The sequence below is a fragment of the Xiphophorus maculatus genome, chromosome 23, assembly GCF_002775205.1.
Source record: "Xiphophorus maculatus strain JP 163 A chromosome 23, X_maculatus-5.0-male, whole genome shotgun sequence".
Classification (NCBI taxonomy): Eukaryota; Metazoa; Chordata; class Actinopteri; order Cyprinodontiformes; family Poeciliidae; genus Xiphophorus; species Xiphophorus maculatus.
This window is the reverse complement of record NC_036465.1, coordinates 6,135,590-6,154,326: the sequence shown is the minus strand read 5'-3', so window position 1 is coordinate 6,154,326 and position 18,737 is coordinate 6,135,590. Positions and strand designations below refer to the sequence as shown.

General features: G+C 38.5%; 2 protein-coding genes across 8 annotated transcripts in view; one reads left to right on the top strand and one right to left on the bottom strand.

The window, feature by feature from the left end:
- glra1 (glycine receptor alpha 1) overlaps positions 1 to 6,778 on the top strand; it is a 124,165-nt gene extending 117,387 nt beyond the window's left edge. For 3 of the 6 annotated variants that reach the window (XM_023328853.1, XM_023328851.1, XM_023328850.1), the window contains one exon: positions 1,019 to 6,778. In XM_023328853.1, the coding sequence (XP_023184621.1) occupies positions 1,019 to 1,303 (285 nt within the window). In that variant the 3' untranslated portion in view covers positions 1,304 to 6,778. Of the gene's footprint in view, positions 1 to 994 lie in introns of all 6 variants that reach the window. The other 3 variants (XM_023328852.1, XM_023328849.1, XM_023328848.1) reach the window with 1 other exon arrangement.
- A 1,545-nt stretch (positions 6,779 to 8,323) lies between these two features.
- Positions 8,324 to 18,042, bottom strand: g3bp1 (G3BP stress granule assembly factor 1). Of its 2 annotated transcripts, none has more exons than XM_014472354.2 (12): positions 17,913 to 18,042; positions 14,132 to 14,248; positions 13,961 to 14,042; positions 13,189 to 13,362; positions 12,993 to 13,083; positions 12,215 to 12,305; positions 11,808 to 12,051; positions 11,628 to 11,726; positions 10,796 to 10,910; positions 10,583 to 10,708; positions 10,011 to 10,120; positions 8,324 to 9,929 (listed from the first exon to the last, which is right to left on the bottom strand). In XM_014472354.2, the coding sequence occupies exons 2-12, from the start codon at positions 14,224 to 14,226 to the stop codon at positions 9,681 to 9,683; spliced, it is 1,476 nt and encodes a 491-aa protein (XP_014327840.1). In that variant the 5' UTR covers positions 14,227 to 14,248; positions 17,913 to 18,042; the 3' UTR covers positions 8,324 to 9,680. The 2 variants fall into 2 exon arrangements, with proteins under 2 accessions (XP_014327840.1, XP_023184746.1); XM_023328978.1 differs by having other exon boundaries at positions 11,817 to 12,051.
- Positions 18,043 to 18,737: the final 695 nt, after the last annotated feature.

Genomic DNA, 18,737 nt, shown 5'->3' with positions numbered 1-18,737 from the left:
TCTTTTGTGACTTTCTGGATGAGTTGTTTATGTGCTCTTGAAGTAATTTTGGCTGACCACCACTTGTGTGGTTTTCAACACTTCTATGTTCTTATACATGGGTTGCTAACCCTTTCCTCACTGCAATATATCAGCCCTTCTTGGATTTTTGTATTTATTTGACACCATCCAGCCTATTTCTTGTTGTCAGACAGATTCTATTAAAATGTTGTTGTTTTTATTCTACAGGTGTGGCAGTCGCTTTGGTTTATTTAGTGAAATCAAGGTTAATTTATGATTTAACAAGAAAAGCAATTAAATTTTCACATAATGCAGGTTAGTCTGGATTCCTTTTTTTATTAATAATTCATATCTTCATTTAAAACTAGATTATACTCAATTTATCATAGATGTTAAACGTTGTCTGGTGATCTAAAACTTGTAAGGGGGCAAATAAATTTCCCAGTCACAAAAAATGAGTTAAAGGAGAGCTTGCTGCTTTGTCTAATCAGCTAATTCTTGTTTCCTAAAGTCAACAAACAATATGATTTTGACATTTTCTAACACTGTAGAACAAATTAACAGAACTTTGTACAGTTTAATCGTAAAAAGTGGAATACGATCCAAAACGAAGAAAATGAAAGTCAGTGGCACATAGCAGATGTGGCACATAGCAACAACATCTAACCGATGATGATGTGGCAGCACTGGTCAAAATTCAGCATCAATCTAATAGCAATGTGAATTCACAATGATCAGCTACAATGTCTACTATTAACACAAATGACCTTATGATCTTGAAAGCGCCTGAATACTTCATAGACATTTTCTGGTGTGCTTGAGCTGAGACAAGATGCATAATTGGGCATTGATAAATTAAAGCGTAATAGAGCCTTATCTACTGTAAAGCAGACATGTTTTTGATGTATGTTTTTGTTGTTGAAAATTTCTTTGCTGTGTCCCTGAACTCATAAAGAGCTCTCAACTGTGATGTTTCTTCTCTGGTTCCTAACAGCCTGAGTCTTGGCCTGTGTTGCAGGAGGAGGACCCGGGTGACGGGCGCTTCAGCTTCCCCGGGTACGGCATGGGTCCTGCCTGCCTGCAGGCCAAGGATGGCATGGCCATCAAGGGCAACAACAACAACGCCCCGACCTCGGCACCGCCCGAGAAGAGCATTGAGGAGATGAAGAAGCTGTTCATCAGCCGGGCCAAGCGCATTGACACAGTGTCCCGCGTGGCCTTCCCGCTCGTCTTCCTCATTTTTAACATTTTCTACTGGATCATTTACAAGATCATCCGCAGCGAGGACATCCATAAGCAGTAGCCGAATGGAGGAAATGGGCGACAGTGACGTGAAGCAAAGAAAGCAGCAAAACAAATTAAAAATATGAGACAAAGATGACTCCAAAGCAGATATTATTGCCCCTCTTTTCCAGCCATACCTCTTGTCCTCTTCTTTCATCCTCTTTCTCTTTGGTCAAAGATTTGCTGCTTTTTGTGGCCCCTCCTTTGAGCCCCATTTGACCAAACCGTTTGAAGCTTTTTATTACTTTTTCCTACCTTTCTTGCCCTCCTCCTGAATCCCAGACCCTTTTCCCTGTTTCTTTAAAACCCCTTAACAGTCTGGACCAGTGCAATAGCAATGCAGTAAAATGCATGATATATGAATGTGGCAGTATACTGAAGAAGAAGCGTGAAAAAATAAACCTAAACTTTCCAAGACACACCCAGGATTCCGTTTGGGAGTGAACGGACTAAAACAAAAGGAGACAAAAAGATCTTGTATTTAATTTTAGCTTTTTTGTGACAACAAAAATATAATTCTATATGGAAATATGACGTAGGGATGGGGTGGGAAAGGTGCAAGAGGCATATAGCAGTGTAGTATACTTATTTATCATAATTGGAAGATATATGGACCATGTCTCCAAGGATGGACATCTGGAACAAAGGATGTTTAACCCCCAAAAAAGAAAAGAAAGATGGCGGTTCAGTGCTTCCACTAAATTAATTGATGCAAGGATCATGCATTCTATATATCTAGATTTGCTTCAAACATGTATTGCAAGCACTTGTCAAAGCTTTCCCTCCCTCCTGCTGCCAACGCCACAAAAACTGCAGAGACACTTGAAGTTTGTCGCTGCTGCTGGACTAAGAAAATAAAATGAATACAAGACACTAAAAAATAATGGACACCCAGAGCTGATTAATACCTGTGATCAACATCAATCAGTTCTTGATTACTTTCACTCTGCATCTTTGTGTTTTATTTGTTTTCTTTTCTTTTCTTTCTTTTTTTAAATATAAATACTAATTAATATATGTGCCAACTAAACTTGTCACTTGTGGCTGTGCGACGCTCGTCATCTCTGACTTTTTCACCTAGAGGGAGGGCGAGCAGTTTGATGTCTTTTGTTTTGATCACTGAGATTTCAGTTCGATGCCATTAGCCGAAGAAAGACCAGCTCGATCCTTGACCGGAGTAAAAAAATGCAGATTCTGATTCGTTTTCCTTTGCTGTATTGGTTGGGACTGAAACATTCACATGTTTACATCTTTGAGCTTCCTTGCTTCAACCCTGCCTCAATGTGACGCCAACATCCCCCACCTATCCTGATCCTGAGGACAAACGTCTTTAATCATACATAAAACATCGAACTTTACGTGCATCTCATCCACATGGACCAACTGTAGCTGTGAACTTCATGGAACTGCATCATCACACACACAGAGTGCAACACCTGGATTTATTTCACCACACTGGATGGGATTTAATCAGTCAGGCTGGTAGATGTGATCGATTGATAATTTTGCTTTGCACCAGGCTTCTCTATGCAATGATCAGTATATGCAATTTTAATTTTTACTTCTTCACTGCTCTTCCATCTCAAGTGGTTACACTTTAACGATTAGAGGTGAGAATGCCAAGGTATTGACCTCTTTAAAGCACTTTTGGCCCAAAAGCATGCAGATGCCTGCATGAAAAACTGGTCTGTAAAAAGAAAGACTGAGCCAAATATAACTTGATATTAACATTTTCCCCATGTTTAATGCACTAAAGATTATTACGTTGGCTAAGTCATCTGCATATTCCAAGCAGCATATCCCTAAGTGCTTTTATGCTTTGAAAATGTTAAAAAATGCTACAATTCTGGGAAATTACCAGTTTTTTTAGCAAAGAAAAATCTAAAATTTACCTTAGAGATGTAGTTACTGTTGTAACATTATTTAACAAAGAGATTTATTTATTCTGATGACATAAAATGTCTTTTAGCACCTAGAAAAACAAACAAAATAATGGCTCAAAGTTGTATGAATTGAGGAAAACCACTGGCTTAGCATCATTAGCCAGGAACAGTATTGTGTCTCTAGTTTTGTTGCCAGATTTTATTCATGAAAAGTAAGACCTATCCCTCATTGTTATCATGCTCTGAGAATGATACATTGACACACAAACATTATATTTTTAGAACCAGTTTCAGATTCTTATTTTCTGTATGGAACTGGAAAAAAACATGGTGCCGTGGGAATATTAGAGCCTTTTGTAATGTTCCAGTTATGTGCCATATACATTTGAAGAATATAAGGTTCACTTCATAGCCAGCCACATTATATTTATAGCTTATGCAGTTTTTACTTGTAGAACACATTTTCTGAATATCCTAAAATAGATCTGACGGTACAGGTTATCTGTCATTTCCAAAATCTGTTTTATCTCATCATGAATACATCCCAGGCTTTGTGAATGAAGGTATGCGAGACTGATCTGAAGGGCTATGCCACTCATTGACTCCATTCTGATTCTAGATATTAAAATAAAAAGTGCCATAAAAACACACATCACCAAAAAAAGCTATGCATTTCATCCAAAATACATTTTTCTAAAACGTGTTTGCCTGGACCTCTGTGAGTCTTGGTTAAAGTTTGTGTAGGTTGTCCATGTTTCATTGATAACTGAAGGCCAGGTTGCAGGGGCAAGACATTAAGCAGAGATACCCAGACCCATCTCTTCCCAGCTACCTCCTACAGCTCACCTGGGGACGCTTGGAGTCGAGAAAGTCCTTGGCCAACCCAAACCCTAATTCCAGCTGACACCAAAACCATCTTGATTAGTTTTAAAGTAATACATTTTCAGGTTGGCTCCTCAATGAAAGCCAAAAACACTTATGGTTCAGATATGACCTACGTTGATATGACATAGGCTTATAGAAAAAAAAGTTATTTGTCAGGTGGCACATTTTCTACTGCTTATTGTGATAAACGGTCAATGGAGACTGGGGATTGCTGGGGATTGTAAGGAAATGTGTCTACACAACCTGGCTCTCTTGAACTGAGATTCTTTAAAACAGTTTGAGGGTTATGAAACCTCAGTGCCATTTCTGAACAAATAATCAAAAGGACCACCTTTAACTGCTTCTTGGCTGAATTTGTTTACAAATAAAATAAGAGTGCAATGGGGTTGTTGCTAACTAAATAATTTTGAAGCCTTTAATAAAACAGTCCATCAAAAACCAAAATAGTGTATCAATATTGCTTAATTTCTGCAAACTCAATTGAGTTTTATGATTTTAGGTCTAGAAAATTCAGTAGCAAAGAAAAGTACGCACACTTTGTAAGCATTCAAGCTATGTTTGAAATCACCACAGGTCTGTTAGCATTGTGAAGCGTTGGGTAAAATCAACTACAATTTTTAAAAGACTCATCAAATGATAGCCCACAATTTACAGCTAAGTAGATAGAAATACTTTGAATAAATAATTGCATATAAACTAAAGTTTTTTTATTTATCTTACTTGAACAACATGCTGCTTTCACTTAAATTAGGATTAATTTATTAACCAAAAGCTTTTTTTCCCTATTAGACACTTTTTTTAAAATTTGCAATTAAAAAACAGTTTTTAGTTTTAGTTACACTGGTCCAAAGTCATGGATAAGCTTCTACCAACAACTATTCAATTCAGTTCTATTCAGTTTACTTGTATAACATCAATGCACAGCAAATTGAATCTCAAAGCACTTTACAAAACTAAACGAGTCTATTTCATTTCCAGAAATATATAATTAGATCAGATCAATACAACCTTATCATATAGATGGATTTGAATAACATTTTGCATATTTCTGGGTCCTATTTATAATATAATGCAGTCAAATAGTGAAATTCAGTTTTTGAGGCCTTTTGGTAAAAACAGTTAACATTCAAAGGAAGACCTGATTTAAGTCAAGAACTTTGCAACAATCCTTCCTTTTGAAATGTGATGACGTCATGTGATGACGGTGGATGATGTTTTGACAACATTAAGTTTTCAACAATCCAAGCTTCCTCTACAATCACACTAGAGATGTTTTATGCAGGCTCAAAATTCACACCAAACCACAACAACCAGAATTTGTCACTAATAAACTGGAATGCTTAATGAGTGAGGGGAAATAGTAAATGTCAAATAAATAAATATTAAAATAAATCATTTTAATATTATAAAGTCCCAAAACACATGCATTGTTTATGCTTCCTTGGATATATTTCAACATATAGCCTATTTGCAAATAGTTTTGCAGATGAAAGTTTAAAAACGTATTGTGGGATTTTCAGAGAATCATGAAATCATTTGATCTGTTTAATCAAAGTGGCAGCTTCTGCAAGATAAACAGTTTAGCTTTAACATATTCTAAAAAAAATATTCATTCATTATTCAAAAGACAGAAAGTTCAATCTCGGGCTAATCTGGAACTGGAATTATGGAACTGAATTCTTTATCTCTGCGTGTATTAATGTCTCTGCCTTTCTGAATAAAACTGAAACCAGAATAAGAAACCTCAGAAACGAGCTCCGTCTCATTAGATACTATTTTTTTCTTCGGTGCCATAAACGCTCCACCTTGAAGCACTTGTTTTGAGCCAGCATCCGTTTTCCTGGAGCACTCACACGTATCTTCTTGTGCCATAACGGGGTTGGATATGCAACCAACAAACAATGGGAATACAAAGAAAATGAAAACTGGACCTACAAGCATATGATGAATTTTTCAACCACTTTACATGATTCATGAATCTTTCCTCTGGCATCGCTCCTCTGTGTATCATATCTTCATCATCATCAGCCTCATATTATTGTATTAGTCATTGATTATAATGTAATGGTTGGAGTTGCAAATGGTATAATATGTAAAAAAAAAAATGTTGGGTTTATATTGCATCACATTGAAAAAGAATATGAAAGATAAGTTTATCAAACTTTAATTTCTAGGCCGGATTTTAAAGAAGCACGGTTTAATATTTTGATGGTTATTAATTTTGAGGAGGTTTTTTTTGCTTGTATTTTAGTGTATGTATTATACAATTTGACGCCCAGAGGGAAAAGGAAAAATACAGCGAAACCTGAATTGCTGTGAATTAATGGAATTACTATTATTCATTTACTGATCTTTGCAAAAGTTGGAATGGCCTTAATTTTGCTTTACCTGCTTCTATTGTGTCTGGCACAAAGTGCAACTCTTTTTAATTTGCTAAATTTCCGATGCTAATTATGGCGCTTATATAAGCTGAGAGTGCACATCAAAGCAAGGTGAAAAAGTTCTGCGAATTCTGTTTATTTTTCATTAATCTGAGAAACTATATTTTGCATGAATATAAATAAAAATGGCAGATATTTTGGCTTGTACAAAAAATGTGAAGCAATTTGAAGATGAAAAAAAGAATGTACTGTTTCTGCTGTATCTGTATATATCTGAATATTTATTAAAAAAAAATATGTCATACTACTAATTCTATTAACAATTAAAGGTTTTCTGGACAAAAATCTCTTTACCTGTTTTTGAACATTGTCAAGATTGTTGGAGTTGGATCTTCTGCTTTCTGTTACTCGACTCAAGGATCTGTGTAATCATTAAAGAAAAAAGTATTAAAAATCGCAAATAAAAGCTTCCTGTCAGGCGTCTTTATTCTTTAAGCACAGTGAGACTTTGAGTTTCTGCTCAAACTACAAGCAATGTAAATTAACCCTGTCTGATATTAATATTTAATGTTTATTTAATGATTCAAATTAAAATTTGTAACAAGCAGTAGGCATATAGTATCTAACAAAAGTATTCACAGCTCAAATTACAACCACAAACTTTAATGTATTTTATAAATCATAACACACAGTACTTCATAACTGTAGAATTATATTTTGGTTTTCCAAATTGCTTCTTACCTTGCCATGAAACTGATGTTTAGTATTTGTCACAAACCATTCAGCACAAAGTTGGCTGAGACCAAACCAGAACATTTTTTGACCTCCATGCATAACATTGCCTACTGTGCTTGCTTCAGGGAAACTGATCAGTTTAGAAAAGAAATGGCGCCAAATACATGGAAATGAATGAAGAAATCTTTTTAAAGGCAGTAAGAGACTTGAGACAAACATATTCTGAATATTAAACCTTGAGATGGAGAAACTGCAGCAAAAGAGCGACAAAGTCCAGCTGGCAGGAAGCAACACGGTGCAACAGGCATATCACAGAGCTCAATCTGATCTTTTCTTCCAATGCTTGTTTTAAAAGTGATGCTTTCAGTCAGACTGATTTAAAGCTGAAAAGATAAATCAGTGAAGACAGTTGATCAGAAAGCAGAACCAGCGATTTGCAGTGGGTTTGTCGGGACTCTGCCATCACCAGGACAGATGAGCACTTCAGCTCCCTCTGACTCCAGCCACAGAGTAACTGGTTTCCTGCAGAAAATCAATGCTAATCATTTAGATGAAGGTTCTACTAAGACATCTGAGGAGCCTCTTGAAAGTCAGTGCACTCGACTAAGAAATGAAACTCTCTGTAATTCCTTTCTGTTTTCCAGAGCAAGCATCAAAACGCAGAGCTGATTGTGTTTGCGGTCCTGATAATTAGATGTGCAGTAATCCTCTAAAACGAGGAGCAGGAGTCGAGAGAACGACCAGATGTTGATGGATGTACAAGCAGAGTGAAAACAATGTTAAATTATCCTACTTCAATTAGAATAACTTTAAATTTAAAAACGCATGTCTGTATAAAACTGTTTAAAATCCCAGATATGAGTTTGCAATTCCTCAGCTGAGCTGCAGTACCTATAAGACGACGGTAGGCGTCACTGTTGGACAGAAACATTTTTTGAGGTTTTCTGTGAAAAACCTCAGCATTACACATTTCTGTGTAATGCTGCAGCATTACACAGAAACATAAAAATGTATCCAGATGTTCACATACCCGAGGACCTTCCCACCTGGACATGTTTCCTTTTCATGTGAGCCTTTTGAAATAAAACCAGTTCATAGCTATCTCATGCAGCCCAATAGCTACATACCAAGAAGAAATAATTCAAATTCTTTAGATTCAATGTGTTGAAATGCATTTTATTTTAATTTAGATGATTATGGTTTACAGCTGATGAAAACCATAAACAGATATTTGTCCCTGATTACGTTTGGTCGGAGAACGTGGGACAACACTCTTGCTGTGTGAACTAATTAGCATTGCAAACCTTGATTTTAGGCAAACAAAAACCAAACGAGGTTAAAACAGTAAATCGCTTTTAATTTAGTTCTCTCATCGGCATGTGAGCTTATTTTTCAGATGACAAATGAAGTGCATCGATAGTACAAGTCTGACAGGTTTTGATACATGCTCCATTCAGACATTACTAAAATAAAACTACAACATTTCAGCTCTTTGACCTGATAGAATAAAAAGACAGATCCATCGCTAGATACAACGGTGGCAGCAATACACAGGATTGCCCAAGCAGTAAAAGTACACGTTCCTTTAAGAAACAGGGAGAGAGAACGCGAAACATCTGGGTTTACAAATCCCCAATTCAAGTAGTATTTACCCTTTTCATGTGTTTGTGTTCTGATTTAACAAATTCAAGTTTAGCAATGAAAAATGGCAAAATAAGTTGACTTAAAGTCCAGGTAAAAACAGGTGAAAGCAATAAAAACATTCAGGGCTGATCCAACTGCAGAGCTGGTTATGTCTCCTGCACAAACCGATGTCTGGATTCAGGAGGGAGCGCCATCAGAATGAGAGGAAACAGCTGTTCACCGGAGGAGCGACTCAGCTTCAGGAGAAAATGCAGACAGCAGTTATGGTGGATCCATTCTGGTTTCTCTAGACGATCAGGAAAAAAAAAAAACATTCCAAGAGTTTTTTGGTGGGGGTTAAAAGTTGAGACGGCAAACTTGCAAAGCATTCAGAACTCCTTGTGTGGGAATGCTAAAAACTGTCATCTGCATCAGCACTCCTGTCTCTTTAAATGAGTCTCAGCATCCAACAGTTTTCCCCCTGAACAGTAAAGATGAGTCCCTGGAGTGTGGAAAGGCAGGACTCTGCTGTGGAACTGGCGGTGGGGTGGGAAGGTTTGTGTTGGAAGGGGAGCGGCTTTGGAACAAACAGACGGATGACTCTGCCGCCTGAATTCAGCAGATGTGACTTGATGTTTAAAAGTTTGACCAAAAACTTGAGCCGAAAACATTTAGGAGACAGAAAAATGCAGAAATAAATCAGAAGTTAGGCAACGCATGAGCAGCAACCCAAATTCCTGACTCCAAATCTATAATTCCTGCCGATGTTCCCTCCTGGATGTAAAGGGAGGTTGTTTTTTTCTTTTTTTTTAAAATTAATTTAGCTTTTTCCAATCAGTTCCTGTTGCAGAAAACTCAAAAACGACAGTTGATCCAACTCCAGGGGGTTTTACTGACGAGGAGCAGAATAGCGCCCCTCTGCGGTCCCGGCGCCCCGTCCAGAACCAAAGCTGGGTTTCTGTGACATGCCGCCACGAGTCGGGGGTCCCCTCGGTCCCCCGCCGCCTCCTATTCGCTCTCTGGGGCCGCCGGGGCCTCCTGGACCACGGGGCCTCATGTCTCGCCTGTCGCCCTCTCTGGCCGACCGGGTTTTCTTCTCCTCCACGTTTAGACGGACATCGCCTCTGAACTTGATGGGCTGATGAAGACAACAAATTATATTATAATCCAGATAGAAAAAAGCTCAACCTCCCCTCAGACTAAAAGCTGCGTTTCTTACTCTGTTGCTGAGGATTTTCTGTACAGGTTCAGAATCGTCAAACACCACAAAGCCGAAGTTTGGGAGCTTCCCGCCGCTGTTGATCCGCAGCTCCAGGACATTCCCGTACTCTGGAGGTAGAAAGGTCATGTTGTTCCATGAATAAAATAATTTTTAATCCAGATCAACTGTTTAGGCTTCTGACCAATACAACCAGACCCTTTCCAGGCCAGTGCCTTACTGAGAAGCTTTGAAACTACTGTACTTTAGAGCCAAAACAATCAGATTAATCATGATTAATCAATTGAAACAACAAAAAAATGGTCAGTTTATGAATAGATTAATCACTGAGGAAATGCTACAATGCATTTTAGCCAATGAAATGCAACATGCTTATTTTCTTATTGCATCTTTAGATCTTGTGTAAAAAAAAAAAAAAAAAATCCACAGAATGTGCCACATTTTTAATCAATTTAATTGCCAGAATGATTGATTAATCAATAACTAAAATAATATTTAGTTGTAGCCTTTTTGTGCTCTTGCTAAACTGTTAGTTCTATTAAAGCTGCTGTTGAGGTTTTGCTCCAACTTACGTTCAAAGAACTCCTTCAGTTCCGTCTTATCCACGTCATGCGGAACGTTCCCCACGAAAAGCTGGTGGGCGTCTGGGTACCGGACCATCCTGCGGCCCTCCACCTCACCCTGCTCACCTTCACGAACTGAAATATAAACAGGAAATGATTTGCAAATGATTTCCTGTCAGAACGTGAATCTAAAGTGCTGTGTGGCATTAGGCCGGCCTGTACCTGGCCTCGGCCCCCTGTTGGGGGGTGGAGGACCGCCGGGCCGCTGTTCTCTCGGCCTCTGGTCCCGCTGCGGTCTCTGTGCTGTCTGGGTCTCTGGCTTTACTTCCACTCTTGGCTGCAACAGAACAGGTTGTTATTAGACCAGGAAACCGTCTTATATTTGGATTTATGAAATAAATTAATCATTACTTGAATTTGCTTCAATTAGTTATGGGCTAATTGTAAGTAAACAAAAAAAATTAAAGCTGACAAAATAAAGAGTCCAGAATGAGCTGCTCTGGTGAGAAAGGAATATTCTGCTGAAAAATCTGTGACTTTTTATGAGGAAGATTTACCAGAACCAAACAATTTGAAAACCAGCAAGTTTTTTTGTTTGTTTTTAAAATCGAGAATGCTTACAGTTCTGCTTTGAAAACAAACTGCATGTGAAGCTACTGAATTAACAGGTTTATTTGTGCAAACATGACTGTCTTTTCTGTTTTGTCAAAACCTTTGAACATCTATTACATGAATGTAAACAGTCTAATGAGCTTATTCTGAAAGATTATTGATATAATCCATTGGTATCAGTAAATCCATTTCAAATATAAACAATTAACTACTTGATATTTTCAATGCAAGACCAGAAAGTCATGATAAAAGTTTTTTTCCATATTATATTTAATCTTCACGAGTCCTAATCTCTTTATTCATCAAACTGACATTATGTGTTGATCATATCAGCACTATGATAAAAAGTCAACATACAAAAAGAATAACTCAAATGTGATCAATCCAAAGAATTTGATTTAAATTAATGAAGATGACCAATAGAGTTGCGAGTTCAACCCACCTGTGCTGTGGGAGTGGCTTTTACATGTGGAGGGAATCCTGAGACTGGGACAGCCCCACTGGGAGGGAGGTTCTTACTGGTAACCAGTGCCCAGGAGAACTGGTAAGGGAATAAAGAGTGAAAATGAGATTTCTAGTTTGGTAGGGCGTTTTCTCCAGTTCTTCCCACCTCCACACCTACCCTGTTTACCTCTTGAGCAGGGGGCGTGGCCTCAGCGGGCACAGGCTCTGTGGTGGGGGCGGTGGCTGTGGAGGGGCTTTTCTCTGTCTGATCCTCAATCGTGAGCGCTTCTGTCTGCGTCTCCAGCATCACCTCAACTTTCAGCTCCACCTCCGCAACCTCCGCCTCCTTCTCCGCCTCGTGCTCCGGTTCTGGGCTCACCGCGGCTTCTTCCTCCTCGTCACCAGGAGCCGCTGGTTCTGAACTACAAAAAGATCATGTGGACGTTGGTTTGGAGCAGCCATCAGGGATTGTACTGAGGTTTAGTGACGCAAAGAACTACATTTTGGTACTCTATTATAGATGAGCTGCTGGAAAATTAACTAAAGACTAAACTAGTAAACCCAGGAAAACTGGTGAAACCTTACCAAGCTGTTGGGTCGTAGTAGGGGGCCGACTCCTCTGGGGCCACATCAGGAGACGGGACCCTCTCCAACTCCTCCACCTCATCTTCAGACTCTGAAAATAAGATAAAGAATTCATATTTTTTTTAGCTATGTCTGAAGTCCATTTTATTATTTTTGCAAATTCCATTAAATCTTTTCCAAAATGTCTTATTTTGAATGTGAATTCCATTTTAGCCATATTTAACAGTATTAGCCCAAAATGTATGTAATTATGGTGTGAATGAAAAAAAGGTAAGCCAATATATAGAGTTCAACATGTACTGGTTTCTGTTTACAGATATAACAAATTGCTGTTCAGAAAGTTGGTTTCACAAAATGTTACAAATGTTATATCCCCATTATTTTAATTATTTTTTTAAATTGATCATATTACACAATTTCAGCATCATAGAAATCATAAGGCCCCATATTTACTATTACAATCCATCTGAGTACAATATACAAACAAGTCAATGAATATTATAGAAAATTATTTTCTAGTCGTCATATTTAAAAAGTGAAATTAATACGTTTTCCTGAAAATTACAGAAAACCATTTTTTAATACAAGAATGTTTTTGACCTATACAAATCATAAGTTTGAGCATTTCTCCATTGGTCTCACAATGAATAGTTTATCATTTATCGTACAGATAATAAAGACTTATTATAACATTGGTGACAGAAGATAAAATGGAGGACTTCCTCAGTATTTCAGACACAACCGCGGCTACAGAACCTATAAAAACATTTTTTTGCACCTTCTGGGGGTTCAGAGTCCGAGTCACCAAACACCTCGTCTTGGTAGCGAAACACGTCGTTGTGGACGTAGAATTTATTTGCAACAGTTCCCTGAAATAACAACAATAAAATAAGCACCGTGAAGAGTCAGGACATTTTTACAAGAAACACAAAATCTACAGCTGAAGGCGCGTGTGTCTCAGTCTGGGTGCCAACCTCGGGTGCCAGAACAAATGTCTGCATGAATTTCCTCATGGGCTGCATGTTGTTGGACAGCTCCCCCATCACCTGGACCACCACGCCTTCGTTCAGGGTGGCGTGGGCATCCACATGTCGGATCTTTGTGTGACAATCACGGAAACTCAGAGCCATCACCCTCTTATGGATCTCCTGCAAGAAAAGACAGGAAGAAAAATCAAAGATTTGGACTTCCACTTAGTAAAGGTTTAATTGATTCTAGTGGGAAGTAATTTTTTGGAATCACAGGGATCTGCAAATACAGAGACGTCTGTATTTGCAGATCAAAGTGATTTTGGTCACATTATCTCAATCTCCTTGTTAGATGATGATTTAGGAAATGATAATAATAGATTCTATAGATGATTGCAACTTCTAGTTGAGTGAATTCTGAATTAATTCAAAATGCTCAAAAATTCAATTTTAGTCTGTTTAATTTTTTGTAAAAAATACAATTTCAATAATTCTTTGACATTTCTTTAAATATAAACTGATTAATTTTGATGCAGTCTTATAGAATTGCTTTAAATAAATGTTTTAAAATTGCTCCCAGTCTTTTCCCCTTCTCAGAGAATCTCTAAACTGTTTGAATAGAAAAATTGGTTTCTGGATTAAAAACCGCTCCTGAATCGAATCTTGACCCTAAAAATCAGAAAGATTCACACCTCTGTAGTGCAAAAGGTAATTCTATTGTGATTTCTCCGTGTGGAAATAAGTCCTAAAATGTCTCCTGTTCGGTGAGGCCACTTACAGCTTGGCCGTAAACAGCCTCCAGTGGTTTGCCGTTGCTGTCCAGGCCGCCGTGCACGTAAGACGAGTTCTTTCCATAAAACCTGAGGAAGCAGCCAAACAAGTTACTTAATAGGAAGGGAATTTAGAAAACAGGATTTCTGTCTGGTCAAAGAGCAGCAGCTGGTGGTACCTGTGCAGGTAGTCTGGGGCCTGGTTCAGGAGTGTGTAATACTGTCGGACAAACTCTCGCCCGACCAGCTGGGCACTTGGCTTCTCCATCACCATTTCTTTGGTCGACTGGAAATCTCTGCAGGACCAAAGCGGACAAGCTTGTGAATAAGTAAAGAAACCAGTTTAATAAATGAGCCAATAGGTTTATGTTTTAATTAAAGTTTTGGTCACAGCAATATTAAAATTCAAATTGCATCAGACTGTTTGGATCCTGTTCTGATGACTCATCTACACTGGCAGCGCTCATCTGCAATCCCAGGAGTCATTTCCAGTGAAAATCATCTCCTATTTCACACAAACATGTTACGTCTGACTCAATATGGCGTCGTTTTTTTTTTATTTATTTACTTGTTGGGCCAGCGGCACTCGCTGCGTTTCATCTGTAAAACTGACTGACAGCCGTTTATAACCACATCCTGGTGAAAACAATTTATAACCTGAACAAAATTAACATTTCCCCTCATATGTTGTGTGAGAACGCAACTGTAAATGTTTTGGTCAGACTTTTTTTCTAGCTAATTATTTCAGTATTTCCTCTTGAACCTAAGTTGTCGATTGCAATTTCTGTCCTAAAGCTACAGAAAAAAAAACTGCAAACGCTCTCCAGCCAGGAAGTATTTTAATTTTACATGACCACTTCGACTTTTACTGAAGAATTTGTTTTGCTGTGAAGGAAAAGAAAAACAAAAAACTCTTTAGTTTAAAATGCAGTTCTGTTCACCTTTTTTTAGAACCAATAAGTTTTCCTTTAAATTCAATATTTGCAGTATTTCTCCTCAGACTCTAGTAATGCTGATGGAAGGATAGCTCGCGAAAAACGAGGCATGCTTGAACAGAACGACATTCTTCTAAGCTGCAAAATGTAACCACAGCTCAGGCTGCCATTAAGAGCAAGTTGATACCCAGCGCAGTATTTGCTGGTTAAACTGGAAAAATTACATTTACAAGAAAGAAGAAAATCTATCCTTGTGGTTTTTTTGTCAGTATTATTAAAGCAGAAACCATTTAAGAGCTTTAAGCCGAAATCATTTTGATTTGTGAGCTGGAAACTCGTTTGGGTCCAAAAGAGTTTTTCTCCTAGCAGGGATGACAGTTTACACAAGGTTTTCAACACCAGCAGTTCCATTACATCCACATAAAATAATGCAGACATACTTTTTCTTTTCTAGTGGTCAAAGTCAGGCTGCAGCTTACTATATTACTGGAAAATCTATACATTTTCCAGTAATATTACTAATGATGCCAGAATCTGAAAAAAAACTTTGCTGCACCTAGGAATTGGCTGAAATGGACTTGACATTGTAAAATATTTTGTAACGTTTTGTCATCATAGAGTGAAAATTCAAGACATTCTAGCTGCAAATATAAAGTCCAGACCTCGCAAAAGAAAAGCTGCTCTTAAAATAATAAAAAACATATCTACAGTGAGACCACTCTGAAAAACAGCAGAACAATTTCAGATTTATTATGAACCAAACGTTGCATTTATAAATCACCTCAAGCCGACAGCAGAAGTGGTTCAAATAGAAAACCAAACAAAACAAACAAACAAAAAAAAAAAAACTTAGTTTGTCAGTCGTAGTTTTAATCATGCAGGTTTCTGACAAACCAAATGATACCTGCCCATCCCTAGTTCAAACATCAATGAGGTTAGGGCCGGATAATATGACTGAAAAACGCATTTCATATCGGTCAATAGCGATAATTATTGATCGTTTTTTGTTCTAAATATCTGAAATAATGCCAAATTGGTTATGTAACATTTCCTGCTTAATCCAGTTTTCACTCCACTCTGTTCATTTTGTATTTTTAAGCAGGAGTGAAACACGGTGGCAAAATCTTAAAATGTGCGGACCCAGTACTCAACAGCCTGTTGCTAGGTAACCAAAGAGTGAGTGAGTTAGTTGTTGCCACCAACCTTACTTGGCTTACAGTGCCTGGTTGAGCAGCTAAAGTCTTTTAATCTGCCTACATCTCCCAAAATGCTGTGCAGTTCTGGATTGGAGTTCAGTGAAATTATGGACAATCCTACCAGCTTAATCTATTGACATCAATTACGTGTATCGCAATATATATTGTTATTGATTAATTGATCTTGCACAGGTCAGATGTTCCTGTATTTGTATGAAATATGGAACACCTACAATTGTTTTCATATTTTTTTCCACTTGAACCAAAGGACTATTATGCATTTTATGTTCTCCTAATGCAGCAGCCCTAGCACCATTGAGAGCAAAACACTGTTTTCCAGCATAGTCAGCAGGTCAAACTGCTGCATCTTTAGATGATTGTAGTAGGACATATGTAGATCAGAGCAGTCCATCCACTGATGACCCATCGCCACAGGAAGTCTGGAGTCCTACCTCCATTTCCTCCAGTGTAATATTAACGATTCCCACCATTTCAACAATTTAAGGATACAAAATGTTATTGAATTGAAGTCCCATTACTTCACAGCGCTTCATCACAATCGATCCAGCTTTGCGTAATGCACCAGAAGTCTTTACAATTTTCGCGCCGTTTGCTTAATGCACTATCTACGATGTTTTACATGGATGGATTCCTGAAGCTACTCATTAACTGCAGCATTAGTGTAGTGCATGTTCAGCTAATCTGAACACATTCTCTAGAAATGCTCACAGTAAGGCTGGGGAGCTAATGCCTATCAAACCTTTGGAGGGTAGACAACCGTTCTGTTTATTTGCTTAAAGAAAATAATCGTAACTCAGCAAAACGACTAGTTTCTATGCACCACACGCTGCTAGGACATGTTATTCAGTAACCAAAACGAAATGTTCTTGTCTGCAACAAAGCCAAGAGCCATCTGGTGGTCTCAAGGATCCCGTCCTTCACAGCCAGCGATCATCACCTGATCCGTACGGAAAAGCGCGTTGGGACTCAAGTATAGTGAAATATAGCATGTTTCCATTCTTTTCAACAAGCTTCGACTCCATTTATCCTGGTTTATATGAAATCGGCCACATTTCCTCGGCGTGGTCAACAGTGTACGTACAGCACGCAGACAAAGGCCGCGCCATGCCGGTTGTGATGGAGCCGCTCACCCCGGCCTAAACACACGCAGGCCCCGCATACTGCGGGGACAACGGGCCACTCAAGCGGCCGTTTCCAGATATAACCTGGCCTCACTTGGCACGATGCCGCCATCAACCAAGGGGCTTAACAGCAACAGCTGTAGCCACCCGCGGCCCCCAAACCTAGGCAGAAGGATCCTCAGCAGCACGTGTCCTGGACCGTCCCCGGCCACGCCGTCTGCTGCAGGCGGCCAGAGCTTCCCCGGCAGCGAGATTAAAACTATACAAGTTAAAATAAAACCCTACTTATTAAAACGCCACCAAAAATCTGATTTGGGACACGATGAAAATGATCAGACGGGAGAGAGTCACGATTGAAAGGCTAAATAGGAGCTAGAGAAGGGCGGTGGCTACTTCCTGGAGTGCAAAAGCGAAACTAATGGATTTTTCAAACACTTAATTCTTGTTGAACGATTCTATCACCATTTTAATACTTATAGGCTTAATTGTTTATAACCTGCAACACTATAATTTTAGAGCACTTTAACAGGAGCTTAATGGCTTCCTACAAAAAACATGCTATTAACCCTCGCATGAACCCCAGAATTTAGACAGAGCCCGACCCAGTTTAGTAAATAACCACGATAAGCGAAGAAACCGGGGTTGTTATTACAAGACATAAACAATCTGTAGATGAAATTAACTTACCAACTGGTCAGTTGTATTAAAAACTGCTGCCTTTCAATCAGTTGATTCTTTGAATTGCCGTAAAGGCTGTCGGAGAGCTAGTGGCTTCACAACGTGCTAGAGTGCCCGGATACCGGTCTCACCTCCGCAACCGAACAACAAAATCCCGCCTCTTAAAACATTTCTAGCAAATGAGATTCGATGTCAAGACTAATAAACCAATCGCTTGAGGGGACCACAAGGAGGGGCGCTAAACAAACCCAATCCACACGAGCGGAGGAAGGTGCGATGGTTTTGAGAACTGGCACACACCGATATTGTTGAGTTGCGGCGCACCGGTGGAGTTTTACCGCTTGGGGGCGACAAAAGCATTCGGTCAAAGTTAAATACGTTCAGCTCTTCACTGAATGCGAAATGTTTGTGAATCCAAAAGCAAATTTATCTAGACATACGCAGTAATGTCTAAGTAGAGACATTACAAATTCTATCCAGTGACTGCAAATAATATGTAAATATCCAATTTTGAAATATAAATTTCCATAAAAAATTACTAAGCTATATAAGCTATTTAGGTGACCTGCTGTACCCTGCCTCTCACCATAATAAGCGGATATAAACAACGGATGGAGGGATTTTCTATTAGGTTCATCATCAGGTTCAAAAAGTTATATTTATCCAATAGTTGTATGTACTATATAAAGAATTAAATGCATTCGGCATTAAAAAAGTGGGTTTCAGTTGGAAAATGACTGAAAATCAGCAATGAGAATGTTATAAGAGTACTGGCTTAAAATTTAATCTGCAGTTTTTTAACGCAAACTATTGATTAGTATTATTGTAAAATAA

Coding starts and splice junctions, on each gene's coding strand:
- g3bp1 (XM_014472354.2), bottom strand. CDS start 14,226: ATGGTGATGGAGAAGCCAAGTGCCCAGCTGGTCGGGCGAGAGTTTGTC. Junction 13,084..13,188: donor CATTTGTTCTGGCACCCGAG/GTTGGCACCCAG, acceptor TTGTTATTTCAG/GGAACTGTTGCAAATAAATT. Junction 11,727..11,807: donor CTGCTCAAGAGGTAAACAGG/GTAGGTGTGGAG, acceptor TTCCCTTACCAG/TTCTCCTGGGCACTGGTTAC.